Source organism: Prionailurus viverrinus, chromosome B2, assembly GCF_022837055.1.
Source record: "Prionailurus viverrinus isolate Anna chromosome B2, UM_Priviv_1.0, whole genome shotgun sequence".
Taxonomy (NCBI): domain Eukaryota; kingdom Metazoa; phylum Chordata; class Mammalia; order Carnivora; family Felidae; genus Prionailurus; species Prionailurus viverrinus.
Genome location: NC_062565.1, coordinates 13,201,509 through 13,227,731, shown reverse-complemented (window position 1 = coordinate 13,227,731; position 26,223 = coordinate 13,201,509). Strand labels below are relative to the sequence as shown.

At 39.9% G+C, this 26,223-nt stretch overlaps 1 protein-coding gene across 1 annotated transcript in view; it reads right to left on the bottom strand.

Annotated features, from left to right (window-relative positions):
- Positions 1–26,223, bottom strand: part of DTNBP1 (dystrobrevin binding protein 1) — a 132,462-nt gene that overhangs the window by 83,992 nt on the left and 22,247 nt on the right. The window contains exons 4-6 of the mRNA XM_047858121.1: positions 26,015–26,075; positions 15,963–16,095; positions 4,137–4,269 (exon numbers count right to left, since the gene is read on the bottom strand). Coding sequence (XP_047714077.1) covers positions 4,137–4,269; positions 15,963–16,095; positions 26,015–26,075 — 327 coding nt within the window. The remainder of the gene's footprint in view (positions 1–4,136; positions 4,270–15,962; positions 16,096–26,014; positions 26,076–26,223) is intronic.

Here is a 26,223-nt window from a genome sequence, read left to right as displayed (position 1 = left end):
GCCTGACTACATATATTGCTTCAAAAACAATTTCTTTGAAAAAAAGACTTCATCCTTTTATATGCTTATTAAAATAGGTTAAAGGTTTCAGAAAGATGACAGTTTATAAATAGTATTGAGCAATGTTTCATACTCAACATTTCCACTATTTTATTTAAAAAGTTAACTAGAACTGAGAATTATGAGTGCTTCTGTGAGTTAAATGTGCAAGGCTTTTATTTGGCCCTTAAAACAAAACAAAACTGTCTCTTATCTTCCATAACCCTGCAAGAAAGGATCATTATCTCTACAGATAGGGAAGCCAAAGATCAGTCATGTGCAAAAGGTCATACAGGCAGCAAATAGCAGAGGAGAAATTCAAGCTTAGGTCTTCAAGAACTTTCCACAATAACCAAAACAAACTGTATTTCTGTTAATAATTTTGAATTAAAGCCATAGTAATCATCATTTCAGGATTAAAAAAGACTTTAAATCACAAGGCACTGTCACTAGACAATTAGATACAAAATACTTTGGCACTTATTAATAGATACTTTATAAAGATACTATTAAGTATTAACAGATAAATACCTGTATATATAATTTTTTTTTAGACAAAGTCTCAGAAACTCAAAGTACAAGTTAATTTAAACTTCTCACCTTTGAAATTTCTCACCAAAAAACTTAGGTTTAACTGTTAAGGCATTTTACATTAACTTGATGCTGTCCTTGAGAAACAGAAAGTAATTCTGTAAGTTTTAAAAATGTGGCCTGTCAGAGTATGAAATATTTACCATTATTTTACCTGTAGATTTCAAGCCACTGATCATAAACTGGAGACCTCATAGCCAGGCTATTTTTTCCTAGGTATTTCAGAGTAACAGGCGCTTACCAACGAATCTGTTTATCACATCTAAGTTTATTAAAAAGAGGTAATTTTTGTTTAGAAGGCTTTCAGACGCTCATCAAGAAGGTTCCAGATTAAGGAAAGCTTTACAACAGGATAACACACAAAAGGAAGAATGGCTTGCGCCCAAGCTGGTAACTGACGGAAGTCAGGACTTGGGTCCTCTCACACACTTGGTACTACACAATTCTACCTCTTGAAAGACGAACACTCTGTCATTTCAATTACGTGAAATGGACCTGTTCGGTGCACTTTGGCTTTCATTTAAATGACAGGCGATGCTGCTCTCCAAACACGAAAGTTAATTTTCGTTTTATAATATATAAATTAGAATGCACTAATTAAAATATATTTAAGTCACTGGGTGGAAGTGAAGAAAAGAATGATATAAAATCTCATTGTTCCACATTGTATGACTTTTTTCTGTCTAACCAACTTAGGAAATTTAATTTTACATATTAAAGTATCACATAAGGTGTTTCAAATAATCCTAATGCATATGGATAGAAAAACCACAATGCTCATATAATTCTTGTGTTCAAGTAGCTACAAAACATAACGGCATAAAAATACGGAATACCCTTCTATTCACAGTTGAACAAGTACTCCTGTAAGTCAGCCAGCACTGGCCACCCGACATAGCACCTACCGTGTGCCAAGCACTATTCTAAGCACTACACCAACTGAATCCTTAAAATAACCCTATGATGTCCTATTGTTTTCCCCATTTTACAGATGGAGAAGCCATGTAACTCCTAGGGTCACATGACCTGCACCCAAACTGCCCAACTTCCAGCAAAAATGTCCTTTCAAAATTCTAAGCCTTCCTACCAGGCTCCTTGAAACCTGTGTTATAATAAACTTAAGTTATATGATTAACATCCTCACAACAGAGTATTTCCCTACTGTTCCATTTAAAATTGTAGACCAGCTGAACCATCTCTAACTCTGCTCCATTGTTTTTTTTTTAATTTTTTTTAATGTTTATTTATTTTTGAGAGAGGGAGAGAGAGACAGAGCACGAGTGGGGGAGGAGCAGACAGAGAGGGTGACACAGAATCCAAAGCAGGCTCCAGGCTCTGAGCTGTCAGCACAGAGCCCGACGAGGAGCTCAAACCCACAAACTGTGAGATCATGACCTGAGCCAAAGCCAGACGCTCAACCGACTGAGCCACCCAGGCGCCCCTGCTCTATTGTTCTTGAGGGAAAGTTCTTCATCTCTCCTGCCCCAGTGCTTCAGTCTGAAACCCCCTGGGTCCCAGTACTCACCCACTCCTTCCAAAGTCGCTTCTCTGACAAGGACTCCATACTCAATGCTGCCACCTACACTCTGGTAATCTATGTAGGCAAATGCAATTTACAGAAAGCACCTCCAGAAAAATTCATACACTTACAAACTTCTGCAAACAATTTTATTCACAGCCCCCCCTGGAGCTCCTTTTGAAGCCCTTCCATTTAGAGCTTGCACACAACCCAATCCCACCTCCTCCTGGTTGTCTCTCAAAAGGTCTCTCCCTGAAGTGCACATATCAGAATCACCTGGAATGCTTGTCTACAGCAAAACCGCTGGAATTTCCTTTGGCACTGGGACGGTCCAATGATGGAGTCCAGGAGTCTCCATGTTAAACACCACCCAGGTGATCCTTATGGTTCAGTAACACTTAAGACCCATCCCTAGGATGGAACACAAGGATCTGACTGAAAATTTCTGAATACTCAGTTTTCATCTCTGCTCTATCCCTTGGCATTATTCTAGAAAACCATGACATCGGTGTGATAATCTACAGTACCTATATATCAGCTTCCCCTTCTTACTTCCTGCACTCCAGTGAACAGCACTTGCTGTGGGTGTCAACAACACCCTCCTCCTATAATCACCACACCCTAGATCCAGAACTACTCAATTTATCAATAACCTTTTAAGTGTTTTTTTTTAATGTTTGTTTATTTTTGAGAGAGACAGAGACAGGATGCGAGTGGGTTAGAGGCACAGAGAGAGACACAAAATCCGAAGCAGGCTCCAGGCTCCGAGCTGTTAGCACAGAGCCCGATGTGGGGCTCGAACTCACGAGCTATGAGATCGTGACCTGAGCCGAAGTCGGACGCTCAACCGACTGAGCCACCCAGGCACCCCTCAATTTACCAATAATCTTAAAATCAATAGGGTGCTCCGCCTAACCCATCTTTCTCCCTTTCCCTCTATGTCTGCTCTTCGACCTAAGCCTGACTCCAACCCCATGACTTCTGTCTCCTTGCACCTATCGCAAACCCCCTCAAAGCTCCACTCCTCGCTCTGCACAGGGCAGACGGTGGACTGTCTTGGGCACTCTTGTCGGCTACCGTGGACTGCCCGTGGACCGCCCGTGGACCTTCCAACCCTATCCCAGGTGGCACTGCACGGGACGCTGTAGCTGGTTCCACAAGCTGTCACCCTGGGGCTTCTCTCCTGCATCTAGTTCACATCAGCCCAATGACAACAATCCTGATTATAACTAATACTTACAGAGCACTTTCTGCACTTGATAACTACTGCCTCATTTAATCCTCACAAGAACCCAATGAAGCTGGTATATTATTATCTTCACTACAAGCTGGTGACATTGAGGCTAAGAGATCAACTAACTTGCTTCAGGTCTCACAGCCAGAATGTGACAAAGCAGAGATTCAAACCCAACGAATCTCCTTCCACAGCCTGGGCTCTGATTCCTTTTCTTCCTGCTCTAATAATAAAGGAGGAGAAAAGAAAGAAAAGGAAAAAGGCAGTTCCAGATATGCCACTGGGAGAAAATGAGGTCAGGGCTCCTGCTTTCTGGGAAAGCTTTGCCTGTTGCTCTGCTCCCCTCTCATTTTTTAATTTTGTTAACATTTACTTATTATTTTTGAGGGGGCGAGGGGCAGAGAGAGGGGAGACAGAGGATCTGAGGCAGGCTCCGCACAACGTCAGAGCAGAACCTGATGCGGGACTCGAACTCAAGAACCCGTGAGATCGTGACCTGAGGCGAAATCAAGAGTTGGCCACTTAACCGACTGAGCCACCCAGGCGCCCCAATTATCCTATCCTTAGCTTTCCAGAGCCCATCTCCATAAAATGGCAACAGACAGGGGTACCAAAATTCATATGTATGTATATGTCATGTTCTGGAAAGCTTATTAATGAGCTTCACAAGTTGCGACCTTTGTCTTTCATCAGCCCAAACTTACAAAGAACAGCACGTAAAATGAATACTGTTGACCAATTTTGCAAACTCACCTCTTCTTTTTCTTGTAATTTTCCAATTGTTGCGACTGCATATGTTTGTATCTTTCTAATTCACACTGTCCACATAAATTCTCCAGATTCAGCAGGTGGTCTTCTACTTCCTCAAAGCTAGCCTCTAAATGAGCTGAAAGTACATAAGGTCCAAATAAAACAAAAACAAAAACAATCAGAATCCTCGATCATGGAGAAAAGAAAGAAAAAAATGTCCAAAAGTTAAAAGCTGAAATTGGTTTGCCTTTATTTAAGATTCTTTGTTAAGCTTTCTTGAAGCAAAATAAAACACACTGACCCACTTTAAAATACACTTCAAACTGTCTGGAGCTTCTTTTTAGATTTCATTTCCAAGATGTAATTTTCCAACACACTTTAAATACGCTATTAACCAGGATGAGGGGCAACAGAGCATTGTGATTTATCTCATGTGATATCCTAATGATCCCATCTACCACATGTGAATAATCAATTTTCAAATGAGAATATGGCAAATTAGAATTAACACAAATTATACCAAGCATGATTTAAAATTCGAGATTCGAAGTTACATGAGCAGAGCACTTGTTTTGCCTTGGCAAATGATATACGTCAATCTTCACAAGTCACGGCAGAGAAGGGACAGGTGCTCAGTAAGCACAGGTCGCGGGTGGTGGGGAAGAGACAGCTCTGCCCACCAGTCCACCGGTCTCTACTGTGCCTCTAAGGCCACAGAGCTCTCCGCTTCACCGGAACATGGAGATTATGCAGTCACATCCTTCATTTAAAAGATTCAAGACCAAAGTCTGCAGAATTTAATTCACTGCCTTGCACAAGGTCACCTAGCTACTGAAGGGCAGCTGGGAATCAGAACCGAGTCTCTCTTACACAACAGTCATTTTGAATTGATAGGGGACCAAGTGAACCAAGACTTCATAGCTGCAGAAGGGAGAATCTGGTTGTCTTCTCAGACAGCAGAGAAGTTTTAGACGTCAAAGATGTTAGAACCCAAACAGCACTGCGGCCACTTACCAAATACTACATGCGCCAGATCCTGGGATACAGAGATGAAAAAGACAGTCCTTGTGCCCCTCGAGCTTAAAGTAGAGGGGAGACATATTTCAGAGACAACATGGCCTGGCAGAGCGAGGCATGCGATGCTCGGGAAACTCAAAAGAGTGGCCTCTAACACAGATGATGAAGAGTGAGGGAAAGGTCTGGCAAGAGACCGACTCCCAAATCTGGAAGTCACAGCCGCCCAGTGGGGAAGACAAGGGGCAGCAGACAAGGAGTAAGCTGGCTGTGCCGCTCTCCAGTTATAATTTCTGTGCATCGAATTCCTTCACGTAGCCACTAGACTTTGAGGACTTTCCAAATAAGCTTTGTTGGCATCTGGGTTGGAAGCAAACTCCTCAAATTTCAACTTGCAGTTCTAGGTTTATTAGGATGCAAATTTTGGCCTGTTTGTGTCATTAATCTTTGATCCAAAGATCTGACTAAATATCTATGCTATCTATAAAACCTCCCTCCTCTTCTATTTGGTAAGGCTTAGGGCTTAAAGACACGGATTTGGGGTGGAAAATAAAATGTTACTGAAAAGTACAAACGTGATGACAGTTTAGCACTCCTCTTCAAAGACATTTTAGGTACTGACTTATATTGATACACTGTCAAGCACTGGGAAGTCTGCAAAGGGCTGATGATAATGCAGTTCATAACAGTTTTGAATGTATCTTCAGGGGCTACAAAAGACTGTTAATATATATGATTATGGAAAGCCTTACCTCGAACAATATGCAAACTCTAAGTGTCAATCAATGAGGAATTGAATCTGAGATTTTCAATAATGATTTGAACAGTACATAGTGAATTTACGGGGGGAAAACAAGCAAAATAATGTTATTATATTCACTGCTGTTTATTTTCTGTTATTACACTAAATGGAAAAATTAATAGGAGCCTTAGTGTCAGAGCTGGTACTACTGGCCCTGAAGAAGCAATATTCAGCTCATTCTGTTATAACCAGCTTGACAGGGTCTTAAAAGGGGATCATAGCTAATAGGATTATTTAAACGGCTATTTCACTTTGATTAGTGATAAGAACTAGAATAATTAAATTTAATATGGAATCCATTTAACTCTAAGCTACTCGGTTCCTACAGCATCGTGCACGTTACCTTGTCATCCTTAGCTTACAGGGGACTGGTCAGGAGTAGGGCTTTGAAGCATAGCTTGGAAACCCAGCTCTGCTCCTGACAGATGAGGGGAGACATCTCATCAGTGAAAAAAGGGCTAACAACTCACATCTTGCAAAGATGTCAAAAGGGTCCAGGGGGGTAAAGTATATAAATACTGTATACTTACAAATAAATATAAATACAAAGTATACCTAACTTAGCATTTGACAGTAAGTAATTTAAAACTGACCATAGGGGTGCCTGGGTGGCGCAGTCGGTTAAGCGTCCGACTTCAGCCAGGTCACGATCTCGCGGTCCGTGAGTTCGAGCCCTGCGTCGGGCTCTAGGCTGATGGCTCAGAGCCTGGAGCCTGTTTCCGATTCTGGGTCTCCCTCTCTCTCTGCCCCTCCCCTGTTCATGCTCTGTCTCTCTCTGTCCCAAAAATAAATAAACGTTGAAAAAAAAATTTTATAAAACTGACCATAAAAAATGCAGGGAAAAAAATGTATAAAAATTAGCTAAGTTTTGCAAAGGTCATTTAAAACTAGTAATTTTGTAGACCAGTAATGATCATGTTGTAAACACCTATGGATCTAAAAGACCTCCCCCAAAAAAATCAATAAAAGTTTCTTTTTTTTCTAGCAAACTTAAATACCTACAAATTATACTCTAAACCATGTTGTTAGACTTAAGATCCCTTTTAAGTGAGGAGGACTGAATTTCAAATGATTTTGCTAAAAAGAAAATAAGTAATGGAAGCAATAATTATTCTATATTTGAAGATATATATATACATATGTGTGTGTGTGTGTGTATAATTTTGGAGGGGAGGGGGGACAGCTGGCAATTTCTATTTAGAGTCTAGCTCTGTTGGTTGGCTATAGAGCTAATGAGGCTGGGAACTTGAATGAAATGACTTGATTCCCAGGCAGGCCAATTAATTTCTCATGGAGAGAAATTCTCTTCTAGATACATATGAAATTTGCCACCCAGATCATACTTGGGTTAATAAAATAGCCACCAAGTGAAACATGTGACTGATTTAGTACCAACCTGGAACTACTATATAAGAAACAAACAAACCATATGTCCTTCCTAATTGGATGACAGCATCCTGTCGTTATGTTTCTGAATGGCAAATCTAGATCTAGAATACTTGGGAGACTCGGGGGCCATTTTATTGCTACCATCAAATCCATATTTATGTTCTCTCCTTTGGAAAGTTAAAGGCTCCCGAGTCCTTTAAGAATCCAGTTTAACTCCTTAACTTAGTACCCGGAAATCTATAACTCCACCCCTCCCGGGGCCACAACCTACTTTTCCAGTCTCACCACTTCTTACCTTCAGGACCACTCATCACTCCAAGATGAGTCGTTCATATTCCTGTCTCGCTGACTCTACCTGTCCCCCTGAGATGCCTCTGCTTGTCTCTACTGCCCAACCTCGTGCTCCCCTTGCAGGCTGGGGGGTCCGGGGGGGGGGGGGACGGGGGTGGTGCTACTCCTCCTCTGGGCCGCAGGGCTCTCTCTTCCTCTGAGCTTCCACACATCTTTGACCCTTACACAGAACTTATGTTCTGATATTATACAACCATTTGTGTACTAACCTCTCTCTCAGGAATCAGTGAGGGCCTTACGGGTAATAATTATATGTTTGTATCTTTGTATCCCCTAATACAAAGGATATAAACCAAATTCAACTAAGAATGATTCCATCCCACCAAAACATAAAATAATAACCAAAAAAGCAAATGCATGATTCATGTTCCTCTAACTTAAATATTAGAAGGCTATGCTAAATTTTGTAAAAAGAATAAATTAAACATGGGCAGAGTACTTAGAAAACATTAGACAACACGATGACACTTTGTCATCAGTATGTCACATAAGGCCCAAATCAGTGAGCTACAACAGTAGAAGCAATGGGAATTTTCCATTTTAATTCTTAACAGGCTTGAAATCAGTAATCAAACATAGATCCACTGTACTGACAAAAATCAATTAAAAACTTAAAAAAAAAAAAACCCTTTAAGTGATAATGACAGGCATATACAGGATGATGTCCTCTGAAAATCGCATACTACACCTAAATGGCAGAAGTTGAACGCCCCCGTCACAGCCTTCTCATTTCCCATTACGAAGTGAATCACATAGAGAACGTGTGTACATAAAAACACAAGCAGGCCTCCACAGACACAAACATACCTCGACAAGAAGCTCAGACTTGACCGTTTTGCTCACTGTAACAACAGCATATGTCTCACTTAGTGATCAGTGGAAAAGATAGGTGGAGTTTTATTGTGAAAAGCCATGTGGGAATGCCTGACAGCTGTGCAGGAAAGAGCTTCACAAATCTTTGTGGGGAGATGGTCCCAGAGGAAGAGCGATTCTCTTTGGAATTTTTCTTTGTGCCATTTGTCTCAAATACGTATTATCTGCAGCAGAACCACTGATATACAAAGAATGGGCTGGCACACTAAAATGATTTCATACTTAGTGATTACTTTTCTAACACACTAATTAGCCTCAAGGAAGAAAGAAATCTTCTTTGGTTGCAAACCCAGAGGTCACAGAGGCCAGGTACTAAAAGACTTGAAAGATTCTTCAAATGCTTCCATTACTCTTTTATGTACTAAGATAATACGGCAGTGACAGTATGGTAACGAGGAACTTTAAAAAGCGCATTAATTTGCAAAAGCCATTATGGAACAAACGAGGTCTCTGTAGTACATGAAAAGGTGTCTGCAGAGAGTTAATACGCCTCTTGATCGGTCTAATCTCAGAAATAACCTGAACAATAAAATAATCTAGTTCACGGAACACTTGCAGCTGTGGCAGTCTCCCTGCCAGACGCCCTCTCAACTTGTAAAAAGAAAGCAAAACAACGTTATCAGGTTAGGTCGGAGCAAAAGAAAGACAGAAGCTCAGTATATGGCTGTCACTCTCTTACTTTATTATTGAAGAATTCACAAATTCTTCTGGATGACGAGAACAGTCTTTTCAAAGTAGGTCACTGAAAATAAACTAAGCAACAGTGAAAACTCAGACGAGCCCTTAACATTTTAAACTTCAATAAAGGAATAGGGTTAGGCTTCCCTCTAGTGGAAGTTCAAGAGAATTCAACAAATACTTTTCAAACATTTTACCAGTTTTAGGATAAAAGGCATGCTGTGGTTATTTCAGAAGAAGAACGTGTACAGCATCTGGCTGACAACATTCCATTTGTCTCCTTATTCACGATCTCTCAGTGTTCAGAATGCTACCCTGTTCATCAACACATTTCATGCTGTGACTGCATTCTACACAGTTTTACAGGACAAGCTAAATTGCATAACATCTATCCAAACCCTTCTGTCAAAGAACAGGGGTTTTGTAAATTCAAAGGCTAGAGAGAGACTTCCGCTAGAACGTCAGTATCTTTTCTTTTTTAATGTTTATTTGTTTATTTAGAGAGAGAAAGCACGAGCAGGGGAGGGACGGGGGCGGGGGGCGGAGAGAGAATCCCAAGCAGGCTCCGTGCTATCAGCACACAGACCAACTCAGGGCTTGATCCCATGAGCCATGAGATCACGGCCTGATCCAAAATCAAGAGTTGGACGCTTAGCAGACTAAGCCACCCAGGCGCCCCTAGAAAGTCAGCATCTCGATGGGGGGCACCCAGTGTTGGTCAGTGCTGTATTCCCAGAGCCTACAAAGAGCCCATGGCTCACAGTAGAAGCCACATTGGTGCTAAGCATGGAATGGGTCCTATATTTACACGTGTCATCTCATTCAACCCTCCGACTGCCCTCGGAGGCAGGTACTCTCATTCTCTTTCTGCAGACAAAGAAGCAAGCTTGGAGCAGCCAAGAAACCTGCATGGGTCTCACAGGAAGTTGCGAAACTGGGATCCAAACCTAGGTCTGAGACTAGTCCACAGCCGTTATTTTCCAGTTCCCAGTATTTATCATGTCCTTTTTAAATGACAAACTACCACTAATTATCTATTACACAGGCTTATGTAAGATGAAGGGATCACAATCCATTTGAAAAAAGAAAAAAATGAAGGAATTATCCATTCTCACTTCACAATTCCCAAGGGATCATGTAATCAGAAGTCGTATGTATTAAGCAATAGGATAAGGGAGCTAAAAGCATCATCAAAGGTTCAAATCTCTCCCATCATGTAAATCTGTTACTCTGTAATAAGCATCTCTAGATGCCCTAGAAAACGAAGTAAGACTAAAAGTGCTGTGTGGCCTGGAAGATGGAGGGACTGATTGGATGTGATGTTAGATCTGACAGCAACAAAGCACAAGGTTCAAAGAAGTTAGGGGAATCCTGTGACTGCATACAGGTCAGTTAGTCCCTCTTAGTTTTTCAAACTTTTTTACTATTGCTTAACTATTTAAGCTTTGTAACATATCAAAGTGTTCAGGTGGTAAGAGATATTTTACTTTTTTGAGGCTACCAAAAAATAAAAGAATCCAGTAACATATGAGCAAACATTTACAGCACTGTTTCCAATATCTAAGAATGATACATAAACTCCTTAAAATGACTTCATAAAATACCTTAATGATCTAGATACATGTTTACACGACTCTGCCCACCAAATCTGGCTTTAAGATATTTTCCTATTGTAAAGAGTATCAGCACCCATTCCAAGACATTTAAGTTACTTATCTAAAAGTCTCAATTTCAAAACACTCTCTGTGGCCAACAATTCTAGGCCAACAAATACTAGGCCTCTGAACTCCCAGATTTGACCAGCTATCTGTGCCACAGTTAGTCGTTCATTACTAAGGATGAATATCAGACAAAAAACAGCAATATAGTAAAAACCAAGACAGCATGCTTCAAATGCTAATGGTAATTCAGACTAGCAGTATGTATAAAAACCAACCAGCCAGACTTCAGAGGTATCTTCTTTTTAAAAAATTTTTAAGCTTTATTTATGTTTGAGACAGAGAGAGAGCATGAACGGGGGAAGGTCAGAGAGAGAGGGAGACACAGACTCTGAAGCAGGCTCCAGGCTCCGAGCTGTCAGCACAGAGCCCGACGCGCGGCTCGAACTCACAAACTGTGAGATCATGACCTGAGCCGAAGTTGGTCGCTCAACTGACTGAGCCACCCAGGTGCCCCCAGAGGTATCTTCTAAGCAAACAGAATTCCCTCTTCAAGAAGACCTCAATGCAAGCACCGCGTGTTTTATTGAGCTTCACTTTGTTGTGCTTTGCAGGTACTGTGCTTTTTTACAAACTCAAAGTCTGTGGCAACCCTGCTTTGAGCAAGTTTACTGGTGCTAATTTTCCAACTGCATTTGCTCACTTCATGTGTTCATGTCACATTTTGGCACTTCTCGTCATATTTCAAACTTTTTTATGATTATTGTGGGTGATCTGTGATCAGTAATCTTCGATGTTACTATTGTCATTGTTCTGGGATGCCACGAACCACACCCATGATGACGGGGCACCTAATTGAACTAACTGACAAAAGTCGTGTGTGTTTTGACTGTTCCACCAACCGGCCAATCCCCTATCTCTCCCCCTCCCTTAGAGCCTCCCTATTCCCTGAGAAACAACAATACTGAAATGAGGCCAATTAGTAACTGCACAATGGCCTCTAAGCGTTTCAGTGAAAGGAAAGACTCACACATCTCTCGCTTTAAATCAAAAGCTACAGGTCATGATCTCGCAGTCTGTGGGTTCAAGCCCCGCATCGGGCTCTGGGCTCACAGCTCAGAGCCTGGAGCCTGCTTCGGATTCCGTGTCTCCCTCTCTCTCTGCCCCTCCCTGCCCCTCCCCCGTTGCTCTCTGTTCTCTGTGTCTCAAAAATGAATAAACGTTAAAGAAAAAAAAATTTTTTTTTTTTTAAAAAGCTAGAAATGACTAAGCTGAGTGAAGATGGCATGCCAAAAGCTGAGACAGGCTGAAAGCTAGGCCTCTTGCACCAAGCAGTCAGCCAAGTTGTGAATGCAAAGAAAAAGTTCTCAAAGGAAATGAAAAGTGCTACTCTAATGAACCCATGAACGACAAAAAAGTCAAACGGTCTTATTGCCCACATGGAGAAAGTTTTAGTGGTCTGGACAGATCGAATCAGCCACAGCACGCCTTAGCCAAAGCCTAATTCAGAACCAGGCGCTGACGCTCTTCAGGTCTATGAAGGCTGAGATAGGTGAGGAAGCTGCAGAAGGAACATCTGACGCCGGCAGAGGTTGGTTCATGAGGTTTAAGGAAAGCAGTCGTCTCCACGACACAAAAGAGCAAAGTGAACCAGATAGTGCTGACTGGAAGCTCAGCAAGTTCTCCAGAAGGTCCAACTAAGGTAGTTAATGAAGGTGGCTACACTAACCAACAGATTTTCAGTGTAGACAAAACAGCCTTCAATTGGAAGATGCTGCCATCTAGGACTTTCAGAGCTGGACAGAAGTCAATGCCCGGCTTCAAAGCACAGGCTGACTCTCTTGTTAGGGGTAATGCAGCTGCTGACTCTAAGCTGAAGCCAGTCCACAGCAAAACTCTTAGGGCCCTTAAGAATTATGCTAGACCTACTCTGCCTGGGCTCTCTAAAGGGAACAATAAAGCCTGGATGACAGCAAATCTGTTTACCACATGGTTTGCTGAATATTTTAAGCCCCCTGTGGAGACTACTGCTCAGGAAAAAAAGATTCCTTTCAAAATATTACTGCTCATTGGGGCACCTGGGTGGCGCAGTCGGTTAAGCGGCCGACTTCAGCCGGGTCGCGATCTCACGGTCCGCGAGTTCGATCCCCGCGTCAGGCTCTGGGCTGATGGCTCGGAGCCTGGAGCCTGTTTCCGATTCTGTGTCTCCCTCTCTCTCTGCCCCTCCCCCATTCATGCTGTGTCTCTCTCTGTCCCCAAAATAAATAAACGTTGAAAAAAAAAAAATTAAAAAAAAAAAAAATTACTGCTCATTGACCATGTACCTGGTCACCCAAGAGCTCAGATGGAGGTGGACGAGGGGATTAGTGTTGTTTTCATGCTGCTGACACGACACCCATTCTGCAGCCCATGGATCAAGGAGTCATTGTGGCCTTCAAGTCTTAGTATTTAAGGAATCCATTTCACAAGGCTGTAGCTGCCATAGATAGTGATTCCTCTGATGGACCTGGGCAAAGCAAATTGGAAATCTTCAACAAAGAAGTCACCCTTCCAGGTTCCACTAAGAACATTCATGATTCATAGGAAGAGGTCAAAATATCAACATGAACAAGAGTTTGGAAGAAAGTGACTCCAACCCTGATGGAAGACTTGGAGCAGTTCAAGCCGTCTGTATGGGAAGTAACTGCAGATGTGGGAGAAAAAGCAAGAGAACTGAAATTAGCAGTGGAACCTGAAGACGGGACTGAATGGCCGCCACCTCGATAAAACCTGACGAGGAGATGCTTCTTATGGATGAGCAACGAAAGCTGTTTCTCGAGCTGGAATCTACTCCCGGGGACGATGCTGGGAAGACTGTCGAAAGGACAACAGAAGATGTAGAATGTCACATAAACCTAGCTGATCAAGCAGCGGCAGGGTCTGAGCGGACGGACTCCAGTTCTGAGAGAAGTTCTATTGTGGGTGAAAGGCTATCAAACGGCATCACCTGCTACAGAGAAATCATTCATGAAAGGAAGAGCCAATCAATGCCGCAAACTTCATTACTGTCTTACTTTAAGAACTTGCCACAGCCACCCCACCTTCAGCAGGCACCAACCTGACCATCAACATGGAGGCAAGAGCCACCAGAAAGATTATGACTCACTTAAAGCCCAGGTGATGGTTGGCGTATTTTAGCAAAAGTATTTTTTAATTAAAGTACGTACGCTATTTTTTTAGACATGAGGCTATTTCACACTTAATAGACTATAGTGTAGTGTAAAACATAACTTTTATATACACTGGGAAACCAAAAAATTCATTTGACTCATTTTATTACAATATTTGCTTTATTGCAGTGGTCTGGAACCAAACCCACAATGTCTGAGGTATGCCTGTATATTCTATTTTAAGAAAGACGCCTATAAACTGCATTTCCCAAGCAGAATTAACTACAAGAATAATTAGAATTGCAGCAAAATGCATTTAATCAGGAAAGTGCTATCGAACAAAGAACATCTATAAACAGAATGCACTCCCAGCTAGGAAAAAAAGAAGGGAGGTTATCCTATCTGCAAAGACATACACACAAGCAATATACAGCAAATGACTCTGTGAGATACAGGAAGATAAGCCAAAAGAAAGCGGCTAAGAAGAAAATTCCAAATATCTTGGAGACTATTTCTATAGTCAGCCATCAAAGGCCGGACAAGGATCATTACTATCCCCACAAGAGGGAAGTCAGGCAGAGGGCAACCACAGCTATTTGACATTTCTCTTAAGACCCAGAATTGCTTTTTCATGCCCTGCCTTCGGAAATCACAAAACACCACCACCAGAAGAGCTCTGTAACAGCCAGAGACTTAAGAATAGTCAGTCCAAGAGGCTACTGACAGCTTCCGAACTGTCATCCCCACTGAGGGTGTCATCGCTGTGACGGGGATCCTGCATCCACATCTCATTGAACTGCGTGACCCTGAGTGAGCCAGAGTCCCTCCAAGTCTTACTTTCCTTAGCTGTCAAATGGGATAATAATAGCTACTTTCAAAGGTTTCAGGTAAGGATTAAAGATAATGTTTGTAAAGCACCTACCAATGTCTGACATATAACAGGTGCTATAAATGTTAGCTACGGTTACCAGCAACGGCATTCTAAATACCATTCGGGTCCATTTTATCCACACACAAAAAACTGTTGTCAAATTTACTAATGATTTGCTTTGTAAATCATTTTTGTTTTGCTTAAGAAAAGAAAATACTGAAAAACAAGGAGAGATGTAGGGTATCCTCACCTTCTTACCTACAACACTGGATCAGGTTATTGCCCCAGGAAGTTGATCTCCCATGTAGATACTCCTACTCCTACATTTCACTAAGATCTTAAGCTTGGTTAGAAAACAGTGAGCCACAGTGTTATCCTAAAATGTGGCACTGGCAAAGAAAAAAGGCATTTTTTTTAATTGTAAACTCAAGAAATCAAGAATATGAGTGTAATTTATTACAATGAAAACTATAATATATGTATTTATAATTATAATTATATATATAATTATAAATATATACATATAAACTTCCACAAGGTATCAATTTAGCCAAACAGATACCCTCATTGAACTGGATTTCTTTCATCTCTCAAGTGTTCAAGGAGGGGAAAAAAACCTATTTGAAGATATGAAGCTCTAAGAAGACCTCATTTTTAAAGCAATGACTTTTAGAGGACATTCTACAACCAGAACAAGTCACTATAACCCCTTTTACTTTATACATTTATACTTTTAAACAGAGAGCTGATGTCACACACAACCCTGAGTCACTCTAAGAATCAACAAATTATATTTCCTAGGCTGAACTGAGGCAGGAAAGGTTAGCATATATTTTAGAAATAACTTCTAGACTTTAAAACCATTTCCTGCCTAATCCTCAGTTAATCAGAACATGAAATTAACTATAACTCACTCTTTTCCAAACAAAATCATGTTGACCAAGACTGTAATGTATTCTTAGAAGGCTTTGAATTCATACTGAGTCCTGTCCAAATTATTTTCATTCCTACAAGTCATGTACAGACACAAACGTTAACACTTACTCAGATTTGCTGCCATGGATTCTAAATCTGCTATTAGACCTGGAAGCTGCTGTAGCTGCTCCTGTAACTCGATGAGGCTCGTCTTCTTTTTCTCCCAGTGTGCGGAGAGCATAACCACCTCACTGTCCACCAGCTGCAACACAGAGGAGCAAGAGTAAAGCAAAACCCGATTTCAGGCACAAGGAAATGACAGTCAGCACAATGAGAGTTGCTCAACGTTAGCTTTAAAAACCCCTCTGCTGGTGTCCCACAACAGGACAACCTAAAGAAAACTGGAGTTGTTTTCTTTCTTAGAAAAGAACCAACTTAATATTCAGTGTGGAAAACCTCAAATTACTGTTGGTCTCCGTGCATCTTTACCCAGAGAAGAGAAAGTTCAGAAATGACCTCAGAAATCACTTCTAAGTACACCCTACTTTTGAGTAAACTATGTATTTGAAAATCCAAATCTAGAAGAAAAATAAATCAAAAAACCAACACTAACAACCAAAAGGAAAACAAAAAACAACCCGAAACACAATTACCGGGTAATTATTTGCTTTACAAAAGGAATTTTTTTTAACAGAAAAGCTCCTTGATGCCTTTAGAATATATAGGATTCACTTTACATTTAAAGAGGAACGTACTGCATAAAGTAAGGTCAACAGTACTTGTCTAGGAAGGAATGACTGAGGCAAGTGATCAATTCCAGAAGAAGGAGAAAAGGATTTATGTCAACAAGGAATTCAGATGTGAAGGGCTCCTAATAGCATGGCAGTGACATACCAGACTGGCCTAAAAGAATTCTAACTTCTTTTACTGAGGACCGTGGAAAAAATGACAGTCATCAGTTTCTCCCAGACAATTTTGTTTTCGTCGTAACACGGTGGGAGAGAGAAGACTTAGGATAAGATTTAGAAGGATCAAGGAGAGGTCATCTTCTGAAAACATCACCAATGGTAAGCAAGCACTGTGAAAGATACCACATTAGTACAGTAAATACAAAGACTGCAAATTCATTATCTAACAGAAAATGTATTTGAATTTTGTCTGAAAATCAGAGTTCACGGTTTAAAAAAAGACAATTTACACATCCCAAGATTAAGATTTTTCAGCAGTTAGAGCATGAATATAACAAACTGTTACTGAATCTCACTAAAGTAACAGAGAACTTTAGAGAAATAAAATATCAAAACTAGATGCAAAATTATTTGTACGTGGTGCTAGATTGCTTGGGTTTCGACATTTTAACATTCAAGAAATTCTCAACATGGAAACAAAAGAACTAAGCTCAGACAGAGAGGGTTAGAAGCTGCCTGGTTTCCTCACTCTGTCCCCCAGGCTCACACACCTCCCCCCTGCTTTTCAGCCCACACTGCAGTGAAGACCACATCATCTCTCCAGACTGAGCTGGAGAGGTGACACCAGGCTTTACTCAAGCTGTACCACTCATTAATTTTGTTTACTTAAAAATGCCTATTGTCAGGGTGCCTGGGTGGCTCAGTCAGTTAAGCATCCGACTTCAGCTCAGGTCATAGTCTCACGGTTTGTGAGTTCAAGCCCCATGTTGGGCTCTGTGCTGACAGCTCAGAGCCTGAAGCCTGCTTTGAATTCTGTGTTTCCATCTCTGTGCCTCTCCTCAGCTTGCACTCTCTCTCTCTCTCAAAAATAAATAAAACGTTAAAAAAAAAATTTTTTTTAATGCCTACTGCCCACCAGTTTTATAAAGATCCCTAAGAGGAGTCTAAGTAATGCTGAGCAATGTTAATATATATAGCCGTGATGCCAGACTAAGAGAACTGAGGCTTGAAACAAGGATCTGTGTTCATAAAATTTATCCATATAAACTTCTCCTGACCACTCCCTATTTGGGCTATGGGGACACAATGGTGAACGAAACAGAACAAATTCTGCCCACTTGATGCTTATGTCCTGGTAGCAGGTCTCCCAAATTCTTTTAGCTCCGGGTTTTAAACTCTAAAGAAGAAAAAATAATTCCTATATCACAGGCTGACTTGAGGATAAATAATATATTTTTCTAGGTATGTAGTGCATTATTATTTCTTTTTTTTTTTTTTTTTTTACAAAGTCTGTTAAAGCTTAACTATCCTGGTTAATCAGGTGAATCTGAAAAATCTAGAACAATTTTTTGATATTAACCATGTCTTACTGAAAATTAAAGTGCAGCATAAATATTAAAACAACTACAATCTAGGGGCGCCTGGGTGGCGCAGTCGGTTGAGCGTCCGACTTCAGCCAGGTCACGATCTCACAGTCCGTGAGTTCGAGCCCCGCATCGGGCTCTGGGCTGATGGCTCAGAGCCTGGAGCCTGTTTCCGATTCTGTGTCTCCCTCTCTCTCTGCCCCTCCCTCGTTCATGCTCTGTCTCTGTCCCAAAAATAAATAAATGTTGGAAAAAAAAAAAAAAAAAAACAACAACTACAATCTAGTTCTTGCCTTCCAGAAAACTGAAAATTATATTCTGAATATAGGATATGAGAAATAATATATACAATATAGAAAAAATATATCAGAATACACTAACATGCCATTTTAATTGGAAAGAATGAGAGACTGAACGGATTCAATAATTACGTAATAAAACTAAAACATTTTGAGCATTTTCTGTGTACCAGGCCCTGTGCTAAGCGATTTACATACATTATCTCGCTTAGAGCACACAGCAACCTTATAAACTAAGCACTATTATCACCTCTATTTTACAGAGGAGGAAACTGAGGCGTAATAAAGTTACATCACTTTCCCAAGGGCCAGAGTGGACTGAGATCAATCCTACGGAATCTGACACTGAAGCTCACGTGCTTAATATTCTAGGGCTTGCGCTACAGGCTGTATGAAAGGAAGAAGTGAAAATGCTGGCAAAAGAAAAGGTTCTAAAAAAACGATCAACTTGACTTCATGATAAGAAATGATCACAAGAAGGCTAATTTTTCCACCTCTAAATAAACAGTTCTGAATAAAACCAGATCTAACACCAGGAAATCAAATTTAAGCAGGAAGACAAACCCACAGCTTCATTCCAAAATTCCTTCTGTTGGGTACTAAAGGCAGAATGAAGACACTGGAAGGAGAATGCCAACGAATGACAAGACAGCTAATAATAGTACCCAACTGTATATGAAACTCAATAGTTCAGCGCTTTGGGGGTACATAATTTCATGTGATTGCCAAACAACGTTGTTTGGTAAGCAGGATAGGTGGTGTTATGCGTGCCATTTTATAGATGAGGAAACAAACAACAGAGAGACTTGGTTAGGTGCCCAAGGTCAAACGTGCTAGCGCAGAAACTAGGATTTCCAACCAGCAGTTCGGTGAAACCACAGAAGAGAGCCACACTGGACTGCAAAGACAGAGAAGCACGTCTAATTTAACCAGCTTACACTTCAAATTGTTAAACCATGAATCTTAAGGGTTCAATTTGAAGGCAAACAAGTATTTCACAATAATAGGAATAAGAAAATAATGTACTGAGAGTCTGACTTTTAAAAACTGCCCTCAGAGTCTAACCCCTAACGTCATTATTAACTATTCATTTATATATTGCTAGAAAGAAAAAAAATTTAAGAACTTGTTGAAAAAGAAAAAAGGTGTAGAAAAGCCTAGACAAACCACAACTGTTCATTTTCTAAGATACCATCTGAATTTTAAGACTATATAGTAAGAACTAGCTTTAAAATTTAAGATGAGTATAAAATAATGTGTCAGAAAAGACTGAATGGTTCCTAAGTGTATTTGCCCCAGCAGGTTGAAACTGTTTGGTTCAAGGCCACCAAAGATACATGAGCGACAGTCTGACAAAATAAACTCATCCTAGGTTAACACCGTGCATATTATAGATAGACGTTTTAAATATTTACATATGTCTCAACAATACATCAGAGGAATTTAAGATAAATTTTCATTTTTTTAAAATGTTTTTAATGTTTCTTTATTTTTGAGTGAGAGAGAGGGAGGGAGGGAAGGAGGAAGGGAGGGGTAGAAAGAGGGAGACAGAGAATCCAAAGCAGGCTCCAGGCTCTGAGCTGTCAGCACAAAACCCAACATGGGGCTCGAACCCATGAACCGTGAGATCATAACCTGAGCTGAAGTTGGATGCTTAACTGACTGAGCCGCCCAGGTGCCCCAGTAAACTTTCATCTTTAAAGCTGAGTACTGTATTTCTGGAAAACAACAGAGGTACTTTTGATCAGATGTGGGTCTTACAATAACGCTGTGAATAAATTTAAGAACCTCAAATAGCATGAATTCAACAACGTATCTTACAGGAAATTCGTTCTCCTATATATTTCATTATAAAACACTTTGTACAATCAAAAGAATTATTTGTTAAAGCTCCTCTACAGAATACAGTACTTGTTGAACACTGTGGGCCTCCCCATGCTGATTCACACAGATGCAGTAGTACACTAATCGTCCCTGCTGTGTGGTATTTGATTTTACGAATAACACTAGAATTTTTTCTGTAGATGGGACTGTGTAACTGCCGAAAGTTCTGGAAAAGCTGCTCAAACATCCTGGTACAAGTCTCCAGGTGCACATGTGTATGTCTCACAAATGAGTTACAGCTGCATCCAAAGTAGTGCCCTCACCTCCCAGACAGGCTCAATGCGACCTGGGATGAGTAGCCACCTGCCCGGGCCTAGCCACCTCTGACTTCAAGGAGCCTCCTCTATTTCCTAGGTAATAAATGCAAAGCTGACATTATCAGAGGAAATATGTGCCATACCAATGTTCTCAGGGGAAAGCTTGAGCTGCAATGCTCTGGAAATATCCCCAGGAAGAGAACTGCTCTTGGAGACGTATATGCAACTTCAACTCTTACTTAGTGCCAACTCATGCTTTCTAATGCAATCGTGGCAATGGATCTACACCCTCTAGTTCTAGTCGTTCCTCATCATGTTTCTTGCAAGGCAAGAAAACACACTGTCCTCTGCAAATAATGACCATCCACACAGACACTCGAGGCTTAAATTTTTGTTAATCTAATGAGTACAGATTTGTGGTTTCAATTTGTATTTCTCTGATTACTAATCAACTCCAAAACACATTTTCATGTTTCCTGGCCACTCTTTTATTTTCTTCTGTAAAATGCCTGGTCATAGCTTTTGCTCACTTTTCTATTGGGTTATCGCCCTCTTTTTATTGGTTTGTTGTTCCTATTTTACGAACACTTGTCCTCTGTATTATGAATTGCTTCACTTTTTCATGGTGTTGTTTAATGAGTAGAACTTCTGATAAAAATTATTAGTATTTTTGGTTGGTACTTTTTATGCCTTCTTTAAGAAATCTTTCTTGGGGCGCATGGGTGGTTCAGTCAGTTAAGCGTCCAACTCTTGATTTCATCTTGGGCCATGATCTCGATTCATGGGACCAGGCCCCACGTTAGGCTCTGCACTGACAGCATGGAACCTGCTTGGGATTCTCTCTCTCTCCCTCTCTCTCTCTCTCTGCCCCTCCCCCACTGGTGCTCTCTCTCTCAAAGTAAATAAATGAACATTAAAAAGAAATCTTTCTCTACCCTGAGGTCTTAAAGGTTGTCCACTATTTTCCAAAAGATGTAATTTCTCTTTCACATTTAACTCTGATGGAGTCAAAATGTGAATGAAGGTCTTCAAGTACTTTTACTCTGGAGGTTCTAGCCAGTATAAAAGATATGAAGAAATGGAAGTTGTACACATTAGGAGGGAAGCAACAAAACTTACCATCTACACAAAACAACTCCCGGGCCCACATACAAATTATTGGAAAAGCAGATTTAGCAAGATGGCTGAATATGGGATCGATATGCTGTGAGTCAAATAAATACTTCAGGTTTGGGGAAATTTATCAGGACAAAGAAGTTAACTTTCTACAAAAACTTGCTAAATCATTTTACTTTAATTAGATGCTGAATTGTACTGAATCCCTGTGTTTAATTGTATGATATTATACAACTGGTCCGTTATATTTTCTGCATCTGATGGCCACGTATTTTTCTTCTTTAATATATTCACGCGGTCAGTTGCATTTATCAAATCTCTAATGTCTACCTTTTAATCCTGGAATAGACCTGGCAGACAGGATTTTGGTTTTTACGCATTGCTGGGTCTGTCTGCCAACACAAGCATACGGTGTAGGATGTCCGCCAAAGAATGCCTTTTGTTGATCATCCAGCACTCACAGGACATCCACATGACAATACCAAGTTCCAGCTAATATTTACGTAGGAAAACTTTATATACCAGCTTGACCCCCACTTTAAAACAGTGTGCGAGAAGATGCCCAAATTGTATTTCAAACACAGCTGTTAGAATATCACAACCACGATACAGCATGAGGAGCACATCCACAAAGGAGGTGCATATTGCTGGCGCTGAGAGGCCGCACGACTGCACATAAGCAACGCTTTATTAACAGTCATGTTAAAAGTCTGGTAATCAATCGGAAAACTATGCTTTAAGCACTCTACATCCTAACTCATTGCTCCAGGTACAGACATTTTGCTGGTTTTAAATATAGTTAAGCAAGCTGGTTGAGGGCTGTGGGTGACACGTCATAACTTTTCCAATTTAGAATACGGGAAATAGACTCCTTGTCAGAGCTTTTGCATGGAACATCTGACTTTCAGAAACTGAAGTTAAGTGAGATGAGGACTTTGTTCATAATTTTTATATCTATATTCATGAGTGAGACTGGACCTCAGTGTCACTTTCTCATACTTCCCTTGTTTGGTTTCAGTATTAAAGTTATGTTAGTCTCATTCAGTGGGTTGGGCACAGTTTCCTCTTTTTCATTTGCTACAAGAGTTGGTCTAACACTGAAACGGTAGATTCCCCAAGTTTGATAGAACTCTTCTATCTAACTCTGCAGCACTTTCTGAGCAGAAACAATTTTTAATCACTAATGCAATTTCCTATTCCCTATTTGAATTGCTTCTAGAATTGATTTTGGTAAAAATTTCTAGGATTTTTGCTATTTCATCTAAGTTTTCAAATTTGTCAGAGTTGTTCATAAACTCAATCTTTTTGCTCTCTGTGATAACTGGTAACATTCTCTTCAATTCTTAACATTATTTGTCTCTTGATGAACACCATTAGAGATTTATCTACTATATTAGTCTTTTCTAAGAACGTTTCACTTTGGAGGCACCTGGCTGGCTCAGTCGGTAGAGCACACAACTCTTGACCTCAGGGTTGTACGTTCAAGCCCCACGCTGGGTGTAGAAATTACTTAAAAATAAGTAAAACTTTAAAAAAAAAAAAAAAGAACTTTTCACTTTTAGTTTCGACTGTATTTTTATATTCTATTTACTTCTCTTATCTCTATCATCTTTTCCATTCTTTCTTAAAGGCTTATTCTGTTTGCTTTCCAAATTCTTAAGTTAGTTTAGGTCACTGTCAGTCTTTCTTTTTTCTCTATAAAACTTCCATCTAAGTAGACTTGAGCAAATTCGACAGCTTACATGTAAATTTTAAAGTTTTCAATACCAAGGTGCTTGGGTGGCTCAGTCAGTTAAGTGTCCGGCTTCGGCTCAGGTCATGATCTCATGGCTTGTGAGTTCAAGCCCCGCGTCGGGCTCTGTGCTGACAGCTCAGAGCCTGGAGCCTGCTTCAGATTCTGTGTCTCCCTCTCTCTCTCTGCCCTCCCCTGCTCTATATCTCTCCCACTCTCTCAAAAATAAATATATTTTAAAAACGTTTTTCAAAATAAAGTTTTCAATAATTTTCCTGCTTTGAACCATAAATTAGTCATAATATTTTTTATTTCCAAACCTATGGAATTTTCAAAATTGTCTTCCTGTGTTGATTTTCAGCTTCATTTGCAGTGGGATCAGAGAACAGTCTGTATGACTTCACTTATACGAAACTTGTTGAGAATTGCTTTACAGCTCAGTAAGTGGTCAATTTTCAAGTGTTCTAAACATGCTGTAAAGAACCTGTACTTTACATTTGCTAGGACAGTGTTCTACATTTGTCCGTCAAGTCAAATTTGTTAATCACATTATTTAAATCTCCTATATCCATACTTCTTTAATCTTGGGTTTTTTTTTTCTTTTTCTATCAACTAAGAGGAATGATTTAAAATTCTCCCATTTTGATCACGGATTTATCTGTTTTTTCCCTTGTAGTTCTATTGGTCTTTTATATATTTAGTTTTTCCTATAGTGCCTTTCCCTCATTATTTCTAGAATGTTTATTAGATAAGCTGATCCATATGAAACACTAACTTTACAGAGCAAAATTAGTCCGATACTGGTAATCTCACTGGGTTCAACCTAAAGATCTTCTGTAACTATTCTTTACTAACCCCTCTTTCATATTTATCTCTGAGATCCCTCATCTCAGAGATCCCTTTCTTATCTCTGAGATCCCTTTCTTACCTCAGATATCTCTTCCTTATCTCCAAGATCCCTTCTAAGTAGGTGACTTTCTTTCTTCATTGCTATATTCTTTATTCAGCTGTATACAATTGCTGTTTAAGCACACACTTTGGATTTTTAATGTCACTGACTTTTTAAAGTCTGTTTGACAAAGCCTTATTCCTTACTCATTTTTTAATCCACCATTTATCTCTTTAAAAGACTCTGCATATACCTATTTAACAGTCTATATCCAACAGTGCAATATCTAATGTCTTTTGTAGGTCTAAGTCTTATTCTCTGGTTCTGGTGCCTCTCAAACTTTTCATAATATATCTGTGTGTTTGCTAAATTTTTTTTTTTTTTTTTTTGGAGAGGTGGCAGAAAATAAATCTGTAGGAAAAAAAAGAAAGTTGGGTCTGTTGAAATATTGAGGGGCCTAGGTTTACACAGTTTCATCCACACAGACTTTGTGTTTGTTTCTGTTGGGTGTCAAAGAACACAGTCACCTGTGTTTCCTTTATTCTTAATTCAGTGTTTCCTCAATCATGCAGGAAGTATGGAGTGGGGCTCCGCACTGATACGAGGCCAAGATGATGGTAACAAATCTAGAAACAGGACTGTATTTTTTTCCAGCTGTTACAAAGACAGATTTCCCTGTTGCCTCCTTTTGTAGACAGGTAGCTTTTTTTCCCCTACCTTAACCTTTCACTGAGGGATACAGCTGCTTCAAAGATTCAGGAGCTGTATGCGTCTCAGACCCAGTTCCCCACAGAGTCTCCTTTCTCCATAAATCTTGAAGCTTTTATTTTAGTATTTGACCCCAGCTTCCATATTTGTTTGTTTTTTAACCACTCTGATTTCGGTTCCCTTTTTTCTTCTGTTTTCTTTTTTTTTCCCCCCCTTTAGGATCTCCCTTTTGTGTGAGCCTAATGCATTAAATAATTTTTAAAATATCTATCCAGCATTTAAGTGTTTTACAGCTACAGGGCTTTTCAAAGTACCTAGTCTGCCTTACTACCAGAAACCTATATTCCCCCTTGTCAGTAATTTCTAAGAGAAACACTAATGTCTAATTTTCATCACATATATTACTCTTCTCTATGTAACTATTACAGCTTCCCACATCTAGGTAAGTGGTTAAGAAAGTCAGTCTATGTTAATTATAATTCAGAATCACAGAAGTGTTTTTATAAAGAAGTAAGTCTGACTGACAACCATAGGACAGAGTATTTAATCTTGGCTAATAAAGCTATAAGTACATGTACCAAATACTTTTCATCACAATCACTTTTATACACAATAAAAGTACACTTTATAAAAAGTACAATCACTTTTATACATTATATACTCTACACATAGTGCCTCAAAATAGTTTGTTCCCCTAAGTGAATTGAGGGTGACCCCTGAAACTTTTACATTTATTTGGTAAGCAAATTAATGGTTTTAGGCATCAGATTCAACTTCAAAACATTATACTGAGATGAACCAAATATCTCCTTGAGACTTGAGGATAAAAGTCATAAACTCTCTAAGCCTAACTCAGCTTAGATTTAGTTGAGAAAAATTGCAAAAATTTAATTTAGGGAGTTTCATAACTACTAAATTCAATTTCAGATATCCTGCAAGATACTTTAATGCAATTCCAAATTTAATTTCTTAACATTTAACTCTGCAAAAAGAGATTTCCCCCCAAGGTTAGCCCATTCTTTACCTCTCCAGCACTTGCGCATTCCTTGGCTCTTCTGTGAAGTGCAGCCCATGTATCTTCATACCTAAAAAAAGCCAAAAATAATTCTCAATGCAAACCACACATTTAAAAAAAACACTATCTAAAGTTGAACCTGGGGGCGCCTGGGTGGCTCAGTCAGTTAAGCATCTGATTTTGGCTCAGGTCATGATCTCACGGTCCGTGAGTTCAAG